General features: G+C 40.3%; 1 protein-coding gene and 1 long non-coding RNA gene across 3 annotated transcripts in view; one reads left to right on the top strand and one right to left on the bottom strand.

Annotated features, from left to right (window-relative positions):
• The window catches only part of LOC113897072, a 95,929-nt gene extending 88,806 nt beyond the window's left edge, over nucleotides 1-7,123 (bottom strand). For both annotated transcript variants that reach the window (XR_003512231.1, XR_003512230.1), the window contains exon 1: nucleotides 6,982-7,123. This is a non-coding gene — a long non-coding RNA (uncharacterized LOC113897072). The remainder of the gene's footprint in view (nucleotides 1-6,981) is intronic.
• Nucleotides 7,124-19,940: 12,817 nt separating this feature from the next.
• Nucleotides 19,941-20,499, top strand: LOC113897071 (60S ribosomal protein L21). Its single transcript, XM_027549362.1, has one exon. It carries the CDS (start codon nucleotides 19,981-19,983, stop codon nucleotides 20,461-20,463), a length of 483 nt encoding a protein of 160 aa, XP_027405163.1. The 5' UTR covers nucleotides 19,941-19,980; the 3' UTR covers nucleotides 20,464-20,499.
• The last annotated feature ends 2,272 nt before the right edge of the window (nucleotides 20,500-22,771 follow it).

Raw genomic sequence — 22,771 nt, 5'->3', positions numbered from 1 at the left:
GGCTACATTCCAACCATCTTCAACATTCATTTTGGCCCTTTTGTTCTGAACAACAGGATGTAGATAGAAGTGGTAAAGAATCACCTGCCAATACAGGATACACGGGAGATGTGGGTTAGATCCCTGGGTTGGGAAGTTCCCCTGGAAGAGGAAATGGTAACCCACTCCAGTATTCTTGCCTGGAAAATCCCATGGACAGAGGAGCCTGGTGGACTACAGTCCATGGGTCACAAAGAGTCGGACTGAGCACACGTGCCAAATATCAAGTATCCTTAAAAGAATGGGGCTTCTTTCTTCCCTTCTTTCTCCTTCCTCCAGGCTGGAAGTTGAGGAGCCAGGAGCTTCCTAGGTTTGAGGAACAAGCTAGAGGGAACCCAGTTGTCTGCTGATCGTGGGAGCTGCCAAACCAGTCCCAGATTGTCCAACTCTAGATTTGGTTTACATGAGACATATCAGTTTCTATCATGTTTAAGTCACTGTTGTCTTCAGTTTTCTATCACCCGCAGACTGCCCTAATTATGACTAATACACACAGGACTCTTGTTTCTCTTTATCAAGGAGTATCATCATGCAAAACACACCGTTAATGACCAAACCAGCCTCCACCACAACTATTTCTGCAAACCGAAGGATTTGTCTGGATATTTTGTTTTTATCACTGGCATTTCTGACTTCCCACCCTCAGTCACCTCAGCTGGCATCAGTTGATGTCAGGGCTTGCTAGGCAAGGTTACCAACAACTTGACAAATAGGAGGAAATTAAGGGTTTTCTCTTAGGCCTGGCCCACAAGTTGCCTCACTGTCAAGCCTGTCTTACCACTGAGTGACTCTGGTGGGTTGGGTTAAATGTTTAATGGTAGAAATCCTTGCAGACAACTGTAATCTGCCTGGAAGTTACAGCTTCCTATTACCCTTGTAAACCTTCAGGGACAGAAGCTCAAAAATGACCCAGTTCCTATTGATACTTTTACAGAGAAGTTTGCCTTACCTAATACCTCCCTGGTTAGGACTGCTAGCCAAAGTAACCTTCAATCCTGATGCAGAGGCTGACACAAGGCAGGCTTCTACTGCTGCATGGCAATGATATTTCTGTGGAAAGTTCTGCTCATCAGTGGGGAATTCAAATTCTCAATTTTGACTTATGCAGAATCTCAAAGTTTCAGGATACACCATAGGACATTGGTTCTAGTTCCTAACTCCAAGAAAGGCTCCACTGAGATCACTGTTGACTTTTTCTCCTTAGACCAGTGGTTTGCAATATTCATTTGACCATGAATGCTTAGAGGAAGTGATGCATCATATGGTCCACCTTCCTAGAAATACAGTATATATATTCATGCAACATAAAACTTTGTCCCCGATTTCCTGAGGTGCCAGGCCCCCTGAAGCCTATTCATGAGTCCAGAGCCCCCAGGTTAAAAAATCTTTAAAAAAAAATTTTATTGGAATATAGTTGATTTACAATGTTGGGTTAGTTTCTGCTATACAACAAAAATGAATCAGTTATACATATAGATATATCCTCTCTTTTTTAGATTCTATTCCCACATAAGTCATTACAGCTTATTTGAGTAGAGCTCCCTATGGTATACAGTCAATCCTTACTAGTTATTTATTTTATATATAGTAGTGTGTATATGTCATGCCTTTGAACCTCAGAGCAGATTTAAAAACCTCTGGAGTTATCCAATTTTTTCTTTTCTCCACTTCTGCTCTTGAATGAAAGTAGACCAAAGTCAGTTTTAGAAGCTTCGGCTGCTCATGGACTTTACTGATATTCATGACCAACAATGAGAGGAGTGCTGCACACCCTTCCCTACTTCCTGCTCTGAAGTCCTTTGTCTGAGATTCAGGTCCCATCTAATGCTCCTTTCCTGCTGTATCTCCCACAGACAGCCCATACTTGGACATCTGAAATGTTTGTTTGCTGTTTCCCACACATGCCAAGGTGCTGCCTTCTATCCTCTGTCTTTGCTCAGACAATTTCCTAACCCTATACACCTCTTGGTCCATCACTATCTGTCAAAATACCACTCATTCTTCAATACCATGGAAAAACAGACTTCTTTATAAAGCTTTTCTTGAACCCTTCCTTTGTGTTCTTAGCCTAAGTTTCAACATCTGTTAAAGTATGAACATCTATCAGATTAGTTGGGCTGCCATACAGCAGAATATTTGAACTCTTGACGTTTGAAATCAGAATAACTGGGTTTCAATCCTGGCTCAGTCTCTCTCTTGCTATGTCACCTTGTATACATTTCTTAACCTATCTGTGCTTCAGTTCCCTCACTGACAAAATAAAGATAGTAACAGCCTGTTTCATGGTGTTAAATGAGCTAATCCATGAAAAATCCTTACTGCAATGCTTGGCACACTGAAAGCATTTGGTAAGGTGTAGTTATTTTTATTTTATTAATAGCATGCCTTTGTCTCCACCCCCTATCATTAAGCTATAAAGTAGCTGAGGGAAGAACCTGGGTCTTAGTCATCACTTTATACCTCATAGAACCTAGAAAGAAAGACAAATAAGCAAACCTTTGCACATAGTAAATACCTAGTATATGATATTTGAATTTAAGTGAATCATCCATAAAAATGTAATCTAAGAATTCAAGATAGCACTGTTGTTATCTGCATTTTTATGAATAGATGAGAGTACATGGAACCATAAGATACATGCTATATTGAGACTAGAAACCATTCTTGGCCTTGAAAAAAATCCTGATTATATATCTCTGTCCTAATTCCAGGATTTATATTCCACCACGAAGGCTATGCCAAGAATTCCCATCTTCTCAATTAAAGTTGTTTCCCTTCTCATTCAATTAAACAGACATTTATTCAGCAATTCCTGATGGCATACACTATGTAAGGGATCAGATATAGCCTTCTCAGGCTCCTGCAAACTAGCTGCCTTTCAGCACTGGATTTCGAGCTCAGGACCCAGGTCATGCATTCATTTTCATATTCTATGAACTTGAAGCCCAGTGCTAGACAGCAACCAGTCTGCAGGATTTTCCTCTCTGGTGACAAGAGATGTATACTTATGGCAAATGGTAGAATAGCATGTCATGCTTCAATATAAAATAATTTTAATAATATGTATAGAAAATTACCTAGATCACGTCTGACCACTCCACCTACTGAACTGACCCAAATAGGCCCCTGCCAAATAGAAATACTAAGGTAAGGTAACAAAAACATTTTCCACATAACCAAGTTTGATAAAAAAAAAAAAAGGAATTTTCAGGTGCCAAAAATGGCATGAAATCAAGTTAGAGGAACAAATACGAGCTGATACCAGGAGGAGGCCACACGAATCTCAGATGGAGTTATGGACCCCGGGGGCAAGGGAGCTAGATTTCCAACACCTACAGAGAAAAAAAAAAAATGAGTTCAGGCCCAAAGGAGGCTAAGAATGGAGCTGAACTCCCTGCAAAAGTATATCATCTGCCTGGGGTTTTGAGAGGGACAAAAATAATTAGCTGTGAAAATTAAAACTCTGAGCCTACACCACACAGATTTAGGGTCTTAATTTATAAAACATTCATGATGTGGAAGCTCTGGCTGGTAATTTAACATAGCCTAGGGTCATTCGAAGAAGGCAATGGCACCCCACTCCAGTACTCTTGCCTGGAAAATCCCGTGGATGGAGGAGCCTGGTGGGCTGCAGTCCATGGGGTTGCTAGGAGTCGGACACGACTGAGCGACTTCACTTTCTCTTTTCACTTTCATGCATTGGAGAAGGAAATGGCAACCCACTCCAGTGTTCTTGCCTGGAGAATCCCAGGGACGAGGGAGCCTGGTGTGCTGCCATCTCTGGGGTCACACAGAGTCGGACACGACTGAAGTGACTTAGCATAGCATAGGGTCATTCATCCCCCTAGGAATCCAGCTAAAGCCAAGGCAAGATATTTCTGTAGAGACACTTTCAAAGTCCAGCTCCTCGTGGTTGTTGCAAAGGCACTTTGAACTCAGAGTGGAATCCTCCCTGCTTTTGCCAGCGCAGCCTACTCATGAATGGCACCACTTCCCATTAAGGCACATAGGTCTATGAGTTGTCCTTGATACCCTACAGTGACCATCACTAAGGCTTACTGATTTTTCCTTCTATATCTATCAGATCTGTCCATTTATCTTCATTTCCAATAACCCATCCTATTCCAAACCACTATCACCTGTTGCTAGCCTCCTAACTGGTTTACTGTGCACCCACTTTATTAGCTGGAATAATATGAACTTGTCGTCTTATAGGACCAAAAGTATGGAAGTGGCAATTCCATAGATTCAACCTGATATTCTTCCCATTTGATTTCTACCCTGCAAAAAGAGTTACCTTATCATAAATCAATCTGATCATGTTGCACCTGCCCCCTGCTTAAACTGTCCAAGGCTTTCCCACTGCTCTTAAGGTTACGCTCCTAGGACTTCTCTGGTGATCTAGTGGTTAAGAATCTTTGCTTCCACTGGAGGAGACATGGGTTCAATCCCTAGCCAGGGAACTAAGATCCCACATGAATAAGTGTGGCCAAAAAAAGGAAAACAAAAACATGGAATGGAGGAATGAAGAGTGTGGATGCAGGGTTACCAAGGTAAAGACTGATACAATGGTTCTGCAGGAAAAGGTGAGTGCCTGAAACTAAGACTGGTTTTTCATGCATTACCTTAGCTAATCTTCAGAACATTCCATCTTTGTCTTCAGGCATTTTTATAAGCAAGGAGACTGGAGATATTAAGTGACTTGTTCACATAATGGTAGATCTAAAATGCTTAGCAAGGTTATCTGACTCCAAATCCAGCCGTCTTTCTATTTAAAACAACTGAGATAAGCAGGGGAGACAGCAAGAAACCCTGGAGTGGGAGCCAGGAAGTCCAGTGGTGACAGGAACTGGCCAGGTAATGTAAAGGCTGAGGCAGGTCATGACCAAGACAAGAGGCAGTGTTGGGGACCACTTCTGACTGAAAGGTGCATATAATTCTAGCTCTAAATTACTGTTGATATATTGAAATGCAGACCCAGTATTTTAAGCTGTCCTAATTTTAAGAGAAGTTCAAACCTTGACTTTTGTGTGCAATCATTCTGGTTATAAAACCTTATGCAGAGCAAAGAGAACATGTGTGCAGGATGAATGTGGGCTGTGGATACCAATTTGCAATCCCCAGTCTAGACGAATGGGAGAGTAGCAGGAAAGATGTACTATTTTCAGTATACACCTATGCTTGTATCTTATATGGAAAATATTTGGGGAGGGCCCTTACGAATAATCTTAGCAATAGTTATCCAACTTGAACTTTGATGGTTCCACAGAACTGAGAAGTTAGGATCAGTTAATCTGTAACTAGCTTTATTGTTCCAAGATCACTATGTTCTGTTAAAGCAAAGAAACAACAACCACAGGAGGATAAACATCTTCATTCTTTGATCCTGAGGCAGGCAATGGGCAAGAAACCCAAATGGCCACTGTTGGAGAATGTGTGGATTACTGACAAGGCTACTCTTGTTACAAAGAAAATACAGACCAGCGATAAACTGATAGTGGCTCTTAATTCAAACTCCCAGTAGGAATTGTAGTCACTTTTAATATGCCAGAGATCATGGGAAAGTTCATCTTTATCTCATTTTGGGTTCCTTTCCTTAGCATTTTTCATTGAAGGAATAATAAGATGTCACAAACTGCTCTTCCAAGAGATACTATGATCAAATACATATTTGCTTTTTAGTTTCAGTTCCTCTCACTCTGGCATGTGGAAGACCTTTACAGGTTTTCTGTTTGACCTCACCCTACCCCAAACACCAGCTAAGTACAAGCCGCAGAAATTGTTTGGATCCTTTTTCCTATGGTGTTTTTTTCAAATGTCAATCTGTATTTTATGATTTCCCAAAACAGATATAATGTGACATTTAATTTCCAATCTATTTGAGAACAAACTGTGCTTTTTCTTACAGGATTGATTTATAATAAACAGCACTCATCTCCTATTAAGTAGAAATTGGTCTTAACAGACTATAAATATACTTAAATTTTCCATTTAAGTGGATTTTATAATATTGTTAATATAGCAATGTAAAATAAATGATAAGATATCTTTATCTTATTCCAATTGAACTGGCCTGTGAACCATTTGAGTACAATAATGGGGGAAATCAGTCCTGAATATTCATTGGAAGGACTGATGCCAAAGCAGAAATTCCAATACTTTGGTCACCTAATGCGAAAAACTGACTCATTTGAAAAGACCTTGATACTGGGAAAGATTGAAGGCAGGAGGAGAAGGGGACGACAGAGGATGAGATGGTTGGATGGCATTACCGACTCAATGGACATGAGTTTGAGTAAGCTCTGGGAGTTGGTGATGGACAGGGCAGCCTGGCGTGCTACAGTCTATGGGGTTGCAAAGAGTCAGACATGACTGAACGACTGAACTGAATGGAGGAAACACATATCATCCCACCTGTTACTGGACATTATAAGAATTAGATGAGCTCATGGTAGCAAGAAAGTTTTAAAAATTCCCTGCATTGTCTTTACAATCAGGCTTCTTCCTGTGGAGCCATTTTCCAGGTTTGTAGTTTGCCTCTGAAAGACACACTCAGGATGGGTGTGGAGAGCCAGCTTGCCTCTCCACATGGTCTGCAGGCAGCCTCACTGGAACCACTGGCCATATTCCCCTATGGTGCTTATTTACTCAATTAAATCACTAGCAACTCAGTTGCCATGGCTTTCATGAACGTTATTTTGTAAAGAATATTCCTAATTTGAGGTCCTAGAAATTTTCTTATATTCATTTGTAATTTTTAAAAGGCATCAGAAGTCAAAAGGAGAAATCAACCACAGCCTTCACATATTCCTGGATCACGGAAAGAAGAAACTGAGATAGATAGCTTTACTTATATCACTTTGTGTTAGTGAGGCTAGGCTAACTACTAGGTCAAATAACCCAGAAGTTTTGACACACAATTGGAATAAAAATGTTTCTTACTTCCATCACAGTTCAATGCAGGTTGGTGAGGCAGGGGAATGAAGAGTTCTGTTCCACATGTTAACCAGGGGCTTAGGATCCTTCCATCATGTGCTTTTACCATCTCTTAGTCCGTAGTTGGCAAACTTTTTCTGTAAAGAGCCATATAGAAAACATTTTAGGCTTCGTGGGCCATATGGTCTCTGTCACTGCAGCACAAAAGCAGCCAGAGGCAATATGTACATAAATAAGTATGGTTGTGTTCCAGTAGAACTTGATTTACAAAACCAGGCTGCTGCTGCTGCTGCTGCTAAGTCACTTCAGTCATGTCTGACTCTGTGCGACCCCATAGACGTCAGCCCACCAGGCTCCCCCGCCCCTGGGATTCTCCAGGCAAGAACACTGGAGTGGGGTGCCATTTCCTTCTCCAATGGATGAAAGTGAAAGTGAAGTCGCTCAGTCATGTCTGACTCTTAGTGACCCCATGGACTGCAGCATACCAGGCTCCTCTGCCCATGGGATTTTCCAGGCAAGAGTATTGCCTTCTCCAGGGGCTGTAATCCATTGACCCCTGCTCTAGAACCTTGTCCCTCTCTGCATTGAGACAATAGACAGAGTGAGCACCATGGAAGAGGCACATGTGAAATTAATGCCCATCCCCATGTAACTGTTCTGAGGATTATATTAAACAGTTTGTAAAGTGCTTAGTGTAAAGGTCAGTATGTAGGATTTGCTCCATAATTGGCCCTGTCATTTTTTAAGTATAGGAATAAAGTACCTTTGGTATTTACAAGAGGAAATGGTCATACTTAATTGAGAGAGATCAGAAAAGGTTTGAGTTGATTCTCAAAGGTGGGGTAGGCTTTTATTTTCATTTTATTTTTTTAAGTAATAATACTTTTAATAAAATTAAGTTCTTAATAGCACATTTAATACATTAACCCTCCCCCTTCTTGGTTTCTCTGCATTTTGTGCAACATCACTTTGACTTGATTATTCATGGGTCCGTTTTGTAGGCTTTTAACATGAAAGAGTCGGGAACGCTTGAGCAAATGCATAACGGTTGGAAGCACTGTTAAGTTAGTTAGCACACAGTTTGGTTTGGCTGTAACACAGGGTTATTTGGAGGAATCAAGGGACATAAGTCTGGAAAAGTAAGAAGGCTTTGAACACCAGGTTTAAAGTTTAGACATATAGCAGGAACAGAGAGCCATTGTTAAGTTGTTGAGAAGTAAACACAAATTTTGTGTGCCAAAAATCTGTAAATTTGTTGTTTGAAACCCAGACTGTTTTCTAACACAGTGCAAGCAATTGGAGTTAAGAGTTCCAGGTTGGTCCACAAAAGCTTGTTTCTCAGGTGTTTATAACCTGTATTTGCAAGGAATAATTATTTTACTCAATCAACATGCCCAGAAAATTATTCAGCTATAGAGCTATATAAATGTTGCTTTGATTCTCATTGTCTTAACCTAAAATAAGCTTTCCCAGGAAAAGTTCCTCAGTTAACATGTACAGAGATTTATGGCCAACTACTAAAATTCCTGGAAGGGGATGCCATGATAAAATATAGATTCAATTTTTTTGCCAACTCATTTGGATGCTGAGAAGTAATTTGCATGGAGGTGGAACCATGAAGTCAGAAGCTTATTTAGCTGGGCCTTCATTTCCAGATCCCTAAAAAGAACTACTTACCCCTAATTGACACAAACCTGTTGGGCTTGTTTTTCAGAACCCATCTGTGTTGAAAGCACTGATTTCAGCTGCCGTCTGTGCAGGAATCCCTGCTTCCACCTGCTGCTGGAGAAATCTGTTCTGGCATTCAGGTAAGTTCTACCTAAATAGCAACTGAAAGGAAGCCTCAAATTTGGGAGCACCCAACACCAGTGCCTCATTCTGACATTTCATGTTAACTAACAGTCATTTATTCACTCACACGCCACAAATATTTATGAGTATCTGCTGTGTGCCACATACTGCACTGATACCAGAGGTAGTAGAGACAGCCCATGAGAATCACACTGCAAACGAGTGTTTCACTACAGCATTACAATTTATCTTATGGGCGTACGTAGGAAAAGAGGCATCTAAAATTGTCTATAGGATTGGGAAAAAGCTTTTCTGAAAAGATAGTATCTGAGCTGGGATGTAAAATAGAAGCTTTAGAGAGAATTGGAGGACAGCATCTCATGTAAAGAAATCAGCAAATAACAAAAGCATTTGATTACAGAGCACTGTGCATATTCAGTGAATATTTGCTAAGGGGCATGAGTGGATGAATACATGGATGTGAAGAAATTCTTTGGAAACCCTGTATTATCTTCTACCCAGTGATGTCAGTGCCTTGAGGTTTAATTTCAACTCTACCTCTAGCTCTCAGAAGACAGCTTTCCTCATTCTGTTAAAAATTTTAAATCTTGACAATGAAAGATCTTCATCCTAATGCACATTTTAAGCACTGAACACAACCCCATACTCAGTGCTAGGATTTCCCATTCTAGGAGTTCTGAAGCTGCCTCTTACCTAGTGCTCCAGACCCCAATTCAGAATACAAACTCTTAAGGACAGTTCAGAAATACCCTGGGCTGATAATTGGGTTACTACCAATAAAGTCACTGAGTCAGCAGGCCACTTGGTTTGGTTGCTGGTCAAACTGTGGAGCCTGAAGTCTCCTTCCTTCCGAATCATGCATGTGATGGGATGTACAGGCTCCAAGAATTAGCTGGTGGCAGTTTTTTTCTCCCTTAAATTTCTTTTAGGAGACATGAGTCCTACTCCAGTACCTGGATTCAGGTAACAATCCTATGTCCAGTCCTCCAACTCTCCCGACACATTTTCAAGGCTCTGTTACCCAAAAGAGCCGTATTCCTAACTGTTACTGCCTGCTTCCAGACCCAAAGGCCAGCAGTCCTGTAACTCCAGCCCCACCCCCCACTTACAGTTTGTTCATTTCTGATATACTGAGACATTTAATCTTATGCTTGTAGTCCACTTATATTTTAAGGTGAACGATACAAAATTTCTAAAATTCAACAGCTTTTACCTATGAGAACTGCAATCACAGAAAGTCAACTTAATATTTTTTTGTGGATTTTATTTTTTTCATATTTTATCCATTGTGTCTGCATTTTGGAGCAGAGGGTATGTGTCCAAATATAATTTATTTTTCCAATTTGACCAGAAGTCTTGTCTCTTAAAATGAAATTCTCATTCATGATGAGTTAGAAGTTGACTATCAGAAAAATAAATAATGAAGATGCAGCATTCTTAAGGTCAAAAAGAAAGATCAAAGGAATGACATGTAACCCAATTAAGGAGACTAAAATGGAAGGGAATAATGATGGAAGAGGAAATACCAGGGTTTAAAAGGGGGGCAAGATGGGATTAAAGAATCAAGAGGACGCTGTTAGAGAATACACTTGTGAAACATGTTTCTAGAGGCCAGTTCAAGAAAAGTGAGTGTGAGGTCCAGGAAAAGGAATGCTGCTGCTGCTGCTAAGTCACTTCAGTCGTGTCCGACTGTGTGTGACCCAATAGACGGCGGCCCACCAGGCTCCCCCGTCCCTGGGATTCTCAGACAGGCAAGAACACTGGAGTGGGTTGCCATTTCCTTCTCCAATGCATGAAAGTGAAATTGAAAGTGAAGTCACTCAGTCATGTCTGACTCCTAGCGACCCCGTGGACTGCAGCCTACCAGGTTCCTCCATCCATGGGATTTTCCAGGCAAGAGTACTGGAGTGGGGTGCCATTGCCTTCTCCAGGAAAAGGAATAATAGGCTTAAATGTTAAGTGACTGCAAAGAAAGCAGATTTGACCTAAACTCTGGGTTGCCCTAGGAATTCAGTCAGAAAGATCCTTTATTCCCTGCAAAAAGAAATAGTTTAGCTGGCCTAGGTTCAAAGAGGTAGGTTCAAAGAAACTCAAATTACGTAGATCCATCTCAGGTCGACATGCTCAATTTTGCTTTGTATATCCCTGTCTCTTGTTTGGCTGTAGAGAGGTTCTATCCACAGTAAAATCAAAGTGACTTGACTCCCTACAGCTAGGTAAGGTACTGGTGATTCACCACAGAGCATCAGCCCTGGAAAGAATTCAGGGTTAAGACCATGGTGGAAGGAAGAGAAATCTCTTGATCTGGTGTTTAATTTCTGTAGAGAGAACCAGGAGAAAGTGACAGGAGCTGACTGTTTGAGATGTAACATGCAAAAAAAAAAAAAGCTCTTTTGCAAAATAATGTATACCACTTAAATGTTAATTCACAAGAGGATCATAATAACCACTCTGCTTCACACACACAAAAATAAAGACACCTAAGCAATGCCTGTTTCCCCAACAGAAGTGACACATAACCACATGCTAAGTTTCCACTCACCTTTCTGTCTGAGTCAGCATCATTATCTTAATTATCTTCCAGTTCACACATTTTCTTTCTTTTTTAAAAAACAAGTATTTATTTATTTTTGGCTGTGCTGGGTCTTTGTTACTGCGTGGGCTTTTCTCCAGTTGTGGCAAGCAAGGGCTCCTCTCCAGTGGTGGTGTGCAGGCTTCCCATTGCAGTAACTTCTGTTGCACAGCACCAGCTCTAGGGTGTGCGGGCTTCAGCATTTGCGGCACGTGGCCTCCAGAGCACAAGCTCAGTAGTTCTGGTGCATAGGCTTAGTTGCTCCACAGCATGTGGGATCTTCCTGCATTAGGGATCAAACCCACATTTCCTGCACTGGCCAGGCAGATTCTTTACCACTGAGCCACCAGGGAAGGCCCCACACATTTTCTTGAATGAACTGGAGAAATAAGCTTTTGTCTCTGGCCTCTCTTTCATATGTGAATCATTAAGCCTCCTGTAATTCAGCTGTGTATCAGTCTCTTTTTTCCAGCAACTTCAAATTCACCTGTATGAAGCAAAACATCTGGTTGCTGGACATGACCTCATAAGTCTGGTATTCTGATTACCTTGTCAGTTATCATGAACAAAGCGAGCTATTCCATCATTAGAAGTCTGGCTTCCTCTACTTTTATGTATTTTTTCCCTTGCCTCTCCTACCTCTCTATTTAGATGAACACATGAGAAAAGCCAAAGCTTCTGGTGTATATGGCACCAGTGACATTTGCATTCCCTGTAGACACACCCTCTCAGCCTCACTAGCCCAGGCTTTTTTGCATCCGAGGATTGAAAACTTGTTTTCAGATTTGATTACAAAATTGCTTCAAAGATGTTATGCTTGAATAAATTGTCTGAAAAGAACTGAGTGAAAACCTTCTTAATGGGCTCAGTTTTAGTTCCTTCTTCCCCAAGATGCCAAAACATCTTACAAGAAACATGAGGGTTAAATATATAATTTTTCTTTGTCATATGAAATCTGTCCCGTTGCCTGGAGTTGCACCTCATACATTTGATCTCATATATGCTAATTGGTTGCATTTTGCCATTTTAATCATTATGCATCAACCATAGGGAATATTAGAAAGAAGGAAATCCAAGGACAGCAGTACAGTATAGTGTTGTGTGAGAGAAAGGGCACAGGATTTATTTCTTAGTCTCTCTGGATCTCAGTCCATTCAATCAGGAATATAGTACTTATCTCACAGGAGTTGTACTTATCTTTGAAAACTGCAAAATGCTAGAACATTTTTATCACTATTTTAATTATAATATTAACAAAATCATACAATGATGAAGCAGGAAGGGACCCTGGAAATAAACTAGTTAGGATTTAAGAGATGAGGAAACTGAGGATCAGACAGTATACATCTAGCATGTTGAGGGCAACTCAGACTTTGAATATCTCAGGTACTCTCATTACTACAAGGATCATACAGATAAAAAGACAGAGGTTGGCTGGCTGCCAGTTGAGGAATCAGTGGTTGTGGGGGTTGTTGGGAACTGGAAGTACATTTGCCCCATTACTGGTTTCTGCATATCATTTTTTACCATATCACCAGGTAGGTCCAGGATTGCCAGATCTAATCTTTTCTAGAAAACCAGAAATCTAAATTTTTTGATATGTGAAGCCTCCTACTAAATTTTAAATGATATTTCAGTTTTTAAAATAATGTTGTATAGGTCAAACAATATCTGAGGGTCAGAATTAGCCCATGGTTTACCAATCTCATCTACAGAGAAATGTCCAAATTCTTTCTCATGGTATCTAAGGCCTTGCTTCCTTCTTCAGCTCACTTCCTATCTGTCCTTGCCTGTGCTTAGACACCAGCTTAGCACTGAACAGGTCATAATTCCACAAATACACCTACTGATTCTCATGAACATGCCCACTGACCGTCCCTCAATTACTCTTGCTCCTTGCTTGTGCTGTACTTTATGCCTGCAATGAATCTTTCTCCCATATTACTGTGCATCTTATCTTTCTAATGAGGACTAATCTCTGAACAGTCTCCTCATCACAATACCACATAATATGTCCACCCATTATATTTCTACAATGTCTCGGACATATCCTTGCATTTACCTCACTGTATGGAAAGTACTTGTTTTATGTCTGCTGTTGCAATCAAAATCTCAGCTAATGCTGAGAAATTAAACTCTTCATTCTTACTCCAATGTGACCACTGATCACCCTTCCTGAACTTCACTCTGCTTCTTGACTGGTCTTTGATCCTTATATCCTTATATATATATATATATATATATATATATATATATATATCCTTATATCTTCTCTCCAATGGATGGCTTCATGGAGGACACCCTCCTCAAGGACTCAGGTGACCTTCTCTCTCCTCTTGATGGGAGGATGTATAAAGCAATGCACCCCTTGGCATAGTCCTCTCTTCAGCACCTGAGACCAATGTATTCTATGCTCAAGTCCTGTTCTTTTATTTTGTTTTCGCTTTTGTTCCTGTCCTATTTGTCCTCCAAAGTAGTGAAGCTTTCCCTAACTGATACTGGCCACTAAAGCTCTTTTGGAGCTCTCATCTAATTCAGCCCAGTTCAAGATCTTGCGATCCCTCACTGCAACAATGGTGGGTCAATGCAGCGGGGAAGAAAGGGAGAGGTCAACTCTACCTGAATCGTATGGCGTGATAGGGGATGACTGACTGATCAAAGGAAAACTGCGGTGTTTTTAACTGAAGAAAGGTGAATGAATACCAGACAAACACAAATAAGTACTGCACCAGATCCTCTTAATGCCCAGTCTAAGATTTCCTCCACAGCTCTCTATTATCCCAATCGGAGTGGCTACTTGTGTGTCTGCCTTCAGATTCCTGGTGTTTAAGCAGAATAAACTCAAGTTTGGCTTATTTATCAAAACAAAGCCTTTGAAGTAAAGTTATAAAGATTTCACTTTAAATTGGCAGAACCATGGACAGCACCCAAGTTTGCACAGTAGTCTTATCATTTGAAATAGGAAGAAATCTTTTCAACATGTTAAAAACCTCTAATTTTATAGATGGAAAAAACAAAGGTTATTATGACTAGCCCAAGATTGTAGAGAGCTGAAGCTCAAGTCTAAGTCTTAAAATCCAGGCCCCTTTGCCCCATATCCTGCTTTCTCAACACATTATGATAACATGGTAACATGAGGGAAAGAGCAAAGGGACAGATCTAGGGGACAGTAGTGGACACCTGTTATTTCTCCCTTTCTAGCATACATCTCCTCTTATTTTGATAAATACATCTCCATTTCTGTCTTGGAGAACTACCCTTCCCCTTTGGCAGGGTATATAGCCTACTCTCCTCTGGTCAGTGGGTGTAATATGGCCCAGACTGGGCATATTAGGTTCTCTCTCCCATGCTTTCAATATAAGCAGGGTTACTCAAGAAAAAACATATAGGGACTTCCTTGGTGGTCTGGTGATTAAGAATCTGCCTGCCAACGCAGGAGACACCAGTTCAATCCCTGATCCAGGAAGATTTCACATGCTGCAGGACAACTAAACTCATGTGCCACAACCACTGAGCCCATGCTCTGGAGCCTGTGCTCTGCAACAAGAAAAGCCACCACAATGAGAACCCTGAGCACCACAATGAAGAGTAGCCCCTGCTTGCTGCAACTAAAGGAAGCCCCCACACAGCAACGAAGACCCAACATAGTCAAATAAATAAATAACATTTTTTAAAGGACATACAGTAGGAGGTGACATATTCCCATGCTGATATCCTAAAGTGGATCTTCCAAATTTGAAGAAACTCTGATTTCATATAACCTAAAACTCTGCATGTGTGACAATAAATATTTTTTATTCTTTTTAATATACTATAGCTCTTCCTTATTTTTATACCATTCATCTCACCAAAACTATCAAGAATTAAGCAACATTTAGTGTTTTTACACTTCATTTGGTAATTTATACCTTTTCCCAGAGTCCTGGGTAGATAGTGCAAAGTAGAATTTAGCTCTGAGATAATAATTGATTTCTCAGTCTAAAATAGAAATATTAAAAAGTCTACTCCTTAAATCTGCCTTTGTGACATATTCTAAAGTTACTGTTCTTCCACATGGGTGAGCTCATAAATTGCTGAGTTTTGATTGATTTATATTTCATTCACAACTTGTGTGAGATTTCCTTCCATCTTACAGTCTTCAGTTACCCTGAGTTCATTTAAAAATCTGTCACCACGGTCTTTATAGACAACTAAATAGCATTAGCCACAATTTGTTGATGGAGAGATTATTAACAGAATGGGAGTGAAAGGACAAGGGAGAGGAGAAGAATGAGGCATCCTGTGTAGTAAGAAAGAGGCTGGTAGAGGGTCAGACTTGGGATAGTAGGGTTCCAGTTCTAGTTCTGTCACTGAGCAAGTTATCCTGGGTTGATCATATTTCTCTGAATGGATGAAACTGCCTCTTACATTCCTTCCAACCTAACATTGGAGGATTCATCCAGTCATTCATGCAATTAATGTTTAAGTCTATTCTTTAACATCATGTATCAATCAATTATGGAGCGCTCAAAGATGATGTGTTTGCTTGTACCTTTTCAGATCCTGAAAATGTACATTTATAATAAAATCGATTGCACTTTCTGTAGGAGAAAAGCAGATATTTAGCAAGTTTAGCAGAAAGTCATTCACATTTGACACCCTCTGTGTCCTTGTTTCAAGCGGATTTTGGCACTTACATCTTTGGCCCTGTAATCATGTAAGGGCTTTGAACTGCAGAAATGCCTGTATCATGCTGGACTAAAAATCCAAGATCTGGATTCTGGCCCTATAGCTCCTTCTGTACATATGACTGTGGCAGACTTGTTAGGACTCTGGTAGATACAGAAACTAAAGGCCACTTAAACACTAAAGACCATAAATTACATGGGAGAGCTGAACCACCAAGCTGCAGGAGATCAGAAATGCACCTGAGCACCTGGAACAATCAGTGACTCAGGCCCAGCCAGGACTCACCTTTCATCTGGTCTCTGCTCCTCCCAGCAAGCTAGCTTCATTCTCTCTCTTTTTTTTTTTTTTTTCAGACTGGTTTTCCCTGCCTTTCTCTGATCTAGGCTATTAAATTTATATATTCACTCAATAGCTGTTGCCTTTGAGCCTGACTGAGCAGGCACTGTTCTAGGCACTAGCAAAATAGTAGTGACAAGGAAAATGTCTGCCCTCAGGGACTCGTGTACTTGTGGAGTGGAGAAAGTCGCAGAACAGACATATGTACAAGTAATATGTAAGGCAGTATTAACTGTTGTAGAGAACAATAATAAGCATAAGAGGTTAGGGACTACTGAGTGGCTGCAGCGGTAGTGGTGGTGTGTTATTTTGTAAAAGTGGTCAGGGAAAGTCTTCTACTGTTTGGTTATATTTGAACAAACCATGAAGTTAGGGAGAAAGTAAAAAGAAAATCTGGTGTAACATCGAATACAAAGACCCCTAAGTGGGAACATACACGTGACATGTTCAAGGACAAACAAGGGGCCAGTGTACTGGAGTAGAACTGGGAGAAAAGAAGAGTGCCAAGAGACAAGATCGGAAGGTAACAGTAGCCAGGTCATATATTAATAGATCCAAGATCACTATGTTTACTCTGGGTGTTTGCTCTGAGATGGAACATCACTGGAAAATATTGAGCTGAGAAGTGAAAGGATCTGACTTATGTTTGAGTGGAACCACTCTGGCTGCTGCATGGAGATTAACTTGGAGGGGAGGAAAGCGAAGGCAGGGGGCCTATTTAGGAGGCTATTTCAATAATCTAGATAAGAAATAATGTGGTAGAGTTGGTGAGAAATGGTCATATGCTGAATATATTTTGAAGGCAGTTAGTCAACATTATATGCTAAAGTACTGGATGTGGTGTAAAGGTGGAGAGAACCAAAGGTAGCCTAAGACAGAGAGTAGAAGAAGCCTGAAGACAAAGCCCCAGACCTCCTCAACTGTTAGAGATGAGGAGGCCTGCAAAGAAGGCTCAGAAGGAATAGCTAGCAAGATAAGAGGAGAAGCAAGAGACAATGGTATCCTATAAGCCATCTCAGAAAACAAAGGAGGAAAAAGTGATCGACCATGCTAAAAGCTGCTGAATGGTGTAGAGAAATGAGGCTTGAGAACTGACCACCTAGCAAGACCACACGGAGAAGGCAATGGCACCCCACTCCAGTTCTCTTGCCTGGAAAATCCCATGGACGGAGGAGGCTGGTGGGCTGCATTAGGTGGAGTCACAAAGAGTCGGACACGACTGAGCGACTTCACTTTCACTTTTCACTTTCATGCACTGGAGAAGGAAATGGCAACCCATTCCAGTGTTCTTGCCTGGAGAATCCCACAGAGGGGGAGCCTGGTGGGCTGCCATCTATGGGGTCACACAGAGTCGGACACGACTGAAGTGACTTAGCAGCTGCAGCAGCAACAGGATCACAGGGGCTCAGAGGTGACTTTGATAAGAGCTATTTTCAGTGAAATGATGGAGACAAATCCTCTGAAAACTTGTGCCACTGAAGAGGTGCTGAATTTTCAGTTCTAGTTTTTAAAATCCTAAAGATGAACCCCAATTAATACGGTTCAGATCCAGCATTCACCTTTAGGCCAATAAACTATGACCAAGAGAAAGGATAACATTATAGGTTAGTGGTAGGTTAATCAATGTTGGGGGTTCTCAGGCTGTCATGTAGGAACATGGACACCTAAGATTTATGTGTAGATTGAGAAAGAAATCAGGAAGGAGGAAGAAGAGGTCACTAAGGATCTCCCCAATGTTGGGTTTGAAACTTAACCTTTAATTATAAAATGGCATTGACATTCCCACTTTATAGAACTGGTGTCAGAACCAGATCAAAAAAACAGACTGTGATGAATGAACTCTGCACATCCTGTAACTTCTATACAGACATGATAGTTTACCACAACAAGCATAATGGTTTACCATCATGATGTCAAAACAGAAGGGCACACCCCGGTGGCACATCTTCAGGCATCAATCCCTGGCCACACTGTGCCCCATGAAGAAGCTAGGCATATATCTTGTAGACTAATATAGCTGGATGTTCTGGCTAGAAGCACAACTCTTTTTCCCAAGTTTAAACACTGGGAGGTCTTAGAAAAAGGTACTCCTAATAGCTGTCAAAACAAAAAGTTGAAAAAGCTATCCCAAGGGTAGCATAAAGAAAGAAAGAAAGAAAGAAGGAAGGAAAACAGTAAAAAAGGAAAAGAAGGCTAAAGAAAAGGAAAAGAAAAAAGAGACATTATTGGCAAGGAGGGAAAGGAAAGAGGCAAATAAAGGAGTTTATTTCATTTATGTACAATATATTATTTATGTATATGTTATTCTTATATATAAACACATGTATATACATGTACATGTGTATATGAACAGATATATGTACAATATATATTCATAAACGTATGCCTAGATAGGGGAGCCAGATAGAGAGGTATGTAATATATTCCACGTTGGACTATAAGGAGAAAGGTTAAATTTTACATTCCCATCCCATATCATACAACTGAATAGTAAACTGCAAAATACTGCATTTATTAGTAATATAAATCAATAAGAGCAAAAGACAATGAAAGCTAAAAAAAAAAAAAAAAGAAGAATCCTCTACATGCACCGGGGATTTGTCCTTGTTCTTTCTTTCTACTTCTGACAAGGCATTTCCAAAATGCAGTCTTTCAAAAATAAAGACATACAGATGGCTAACAAACACATGAAAAGATGCTCAACATCACTCATTATCAGAGAAATGCAAATCAAAACCACTATGAGGTACCATTTCACGCCAGTCAGAATGGCTGCAATCCAAAAGTCTACAAGCAATAAATGCTGGAGAGGGTGTGGAGAAAAGGGAACCCTCTTACACTGTTAGTGGGAATGCAAACTAGTACAGCCACTATGGAGAACAGTGTGGAGATTCCTTAAAAAAACTGGAAATAGAACTGCCTTATGATCCAGCAATCCCACTGCTGGGCATACACACTGAGGAAACCAGAAGGGAAAGAGACACATGAACCCCAATGTTCATCGCAGCACTGTTTATAATAGCCAGGACATGGAAACAACCTAGATGTCCATCAGCAGATGAATGGATAAGAAAGCTGTGGTACATATACACAATGGAGTATTATTCAGCCATTAAAAAGAATACATTTGAATCAGTTCTAATGAGGTGGATGAAACTGGAGCCTATTATATAGAGTGAAGTAAGCCAGAAAGAAAAACACCAACATAGTATACTAACACATATATATGGAGTTTAGAAAGATGGTAACAATAACCCTGTATACAAGACAGCAAGAGAGACACTGATGTATAGAACAGGCTTATGGACTCTGTGGGAGAGGGAGAGGGTGGGAAGAGCTGGGAGAATGACATTGAAACATGTATACTATCATGTATGAAACGAGTCGCCAGTCCAGGTTCGATGCACGATACTGGATGCTTGGGGCTGGTGCACTGGGATGACCCAGAGGGATGGTATGGGGAGGGAGGAGGGAGGAGGGTTCAGGATGGGGAACACAGGTATACCTGTGGCGGATTCATTTTGATGTTTGGCAAAACCAATACAATATTGTAAAGTTTAAAAATAAAATAAAATAGCTTTTCGGCCGGAACCGCCATCTTCCAGTGATTCGCCAAGATGACCAACACAAAGGGAAAGAGGCGGGGCACCCGCTACATGTTCTCCAGGCCTTTCAGAAAACATGGAGTTGTTCCTTTGGCCACATACATGCGAATCTACAGGAAGGGTGATATTGTAGATATCAAGGGAATGGGTACTGTTCAAAAAGGAATGCCCCACAAATGTTACCATGGCAAAACTGGAAGAGTCTATAATGTCACCCAGCATGCTGTTGGCATCATTGTAAACAAACAAGTTAAGGGCAAGATTCTTGCCAAGAGAATTAATGTGCGTATCGAGCATATTAAGCACTCTAAGAGCCGAGATAGCTTCCTGAAACGTGTGAAGGAAAATGATCAGAAAAAGAAGGAAGCCAAAGAGAAAGGGACTTGGGTTCAGCTGAAGCGCCAGCCTGCTCCACCCAGAGAAGCACACTTTGTGAGGACCAATGGAAAGGAACCCGAACTGTTGGAGCCCATTCCCTATGAATTCATGGCCTGATGGGTGTAAAAATAAAGACCTGGACTGTGTAAATGATTCTCTTAAAAAAAAAAATAAAATAAAATAAAATAAAATAAAAATAAATAAATAAATTTAAACAGAAAAAAAAAACACAAGGATCTCGAAGAGCACTAGCCCCATGTGAGCCCAATTACTCCCTGGCTGTTTGTTACGTACTTAAGGGGACATATTAATTCTTTGATATGAAATGAGCCCTATTTTAAGAAAGGTTTAAAGCAATTTTTTTCCTGTCCTCAGAGAATTAATAATTTTTAATAACTCCTAAGACCTGTCTGACTTCTTCTCGGGAAGTGCAGATATCCTCTTATTTTACCAAATCAGGAATTCTCTGACAAGTTTCAGAACATGAATATGTTACTCTTTTTCTGTGATATTTCCATCTTCTAAAATGAACCACACAAATCAAGATAAAAGACATTGACATTTTGAAACCTCAGATATAAATTGAGTTAGTATCCAGTTAGACTTTATTCTATTTTGTGTTTCCTTTATAATCATGCTTATTAATATGTCATCCATGTATACCCCAGAGAGATAAGTTCCCATGATGTTTTTCTTTTTAAAATAAGTCATCTATATTTCTTCCATAGGGGATGTATTTTCTACTTATGACACTTAAATAATCACACAAGAGCCTTTAAGACAGAGTAAAATAAATAATTAAATTGTTAAAATGTCCATACTACCCAAAGCCATCCATAGAGTCAATCAGGGCCTGTCCAGATTTCAATGGCAATTTTTACAGAAATAGAAAAAAAAAATCTTAAAATGTATATGAAATCACAAAACACTCTAAATAGTCAAAACAATTCTGAGAAAAAAGAACAAAGCTAGAGGCATCACACATCCTGATTTCAAACTATATTATAAAAATATAGTACTCAAAACGTTATAGTATTGGCATAAAACAGACACATAAAACAGAACTGAGAGCCCAAGACTGAACCCACACATGTACAACCATCTAATATCTGACAGAGGCCCAAGAATACACAATGAGGAGAAGACAGTTTCTTCAACAGACAGTGTTGGGAAAACTGAACAGTCACATGTGAAGAATGAAAGTGAACTCCTATCTCATACCATTCACAAAAATTAACTTTAAATCGATAAAAGATGTGTAAGACCTGAAACCATAAAACTCCTAGAAGAAAACGGAAAAAGCTCCTTAACATTGGTCTTGGCAATGATTTTATGGTGTTTTTATGAATATGACACCAAAGCACAAGTAATGAAAACAAAAATAAACCAGTGGAACTACCTCAAACTAAGGGATTCCTTAGTTTGGCTCAGATGGTAAAGAATCTGCTCGTAATGCAGGAGACCCAGGTTTGATTCTTGGATCAGGATGATCCCCTAGAGATGGAAATGGCTACCCACTCCAGTATTCTTGCCTGGAGAATCCCTTGGACAGAGAACCCTGGCGGGCTATAGTCCATGGGGTCACAAATAGTTGGACACAGCTGAGTGACTAACACTTTCACTTTCACACATCAAACTAAAAAGCTCCTGCACAGAAAAAGAGAAACAATCAACAAAATGAAAAAGCAGGGCTTCCCTAGTGGCTCAGTGGTAAAGAGTCCACCTGTCAATTTAGGAAACAAGGGTTCAGTCCCTGATCTGGGAAGATTCCCCAGTGCTGTGAGGCAACTAAGCCCGTGCACACAACTACTGAGCCTGTGCTTTGGGGCACGGGAGCTGCCACTACTGAAGCCACGTGCTGCGACTACCGAACCCCACATGCCCTAGAGCCCATGCTCCACAAGAGAAGCCACCACAACTGAAGAGTAGCCCGCTTTGGTCCAACCATAGAAAAACCCATGCAGCAAAGAAGACCCAGTGCAGCCGAAAACAGATAAATAAAACAATAATTTTTTTTTAATTTAATGAAAAAGCAACTTATAGAATGGGAGAAAATATTCACAAACCACATATCTGATAAGGGGTTAATATCCAAATATATAAGGAACTCATAGAATTCAATAACAAAAAGAACAAATAATCCAATTTTAAATGGGCAAATACTCTGAATAAACATTTTTCCAAAGAAGATATTCAGATGACCATTCAGCACCTACATGAAAAGGTACTCAATGTCACTAGTCATCAGGGAAATACAAGTCAAAACCACAAGGAGATATCACCACAGACCTGTTAGGATAGCTATTATCAAAAAGACAAGAGATAACAAATGCTGAGGAGGATATAGAGAAAAAGGCACCCTCAGACATCATTGGTAGGAATGCAAACTGATGCGGCCACTATGGAAAACAGTGTGGAGGTTCCT

The sequence above is a fragment of the Bos indicus x Bos taurus genome, chromosome 8 (genome assembly GCF_003369695.1).
Source record: "Bos indicus x Bos taurus breed Angus x Brahman F1 hybrid chromosome 8, Bos_hybrid_MaternalHap_v2.0, whole genome shotgun sequence".
Taxonomy (NCBI): Eukaryota; Metazoa; Chordata; class Mammalia; order Artiodactyla; family Bovidae; genus Bos; species Bos indicus x Bos taurus.
Note: the sequence above shows the minus strand (reverse complement) of the source record. Positions and strands in the feature narration are given on the sequence as shown.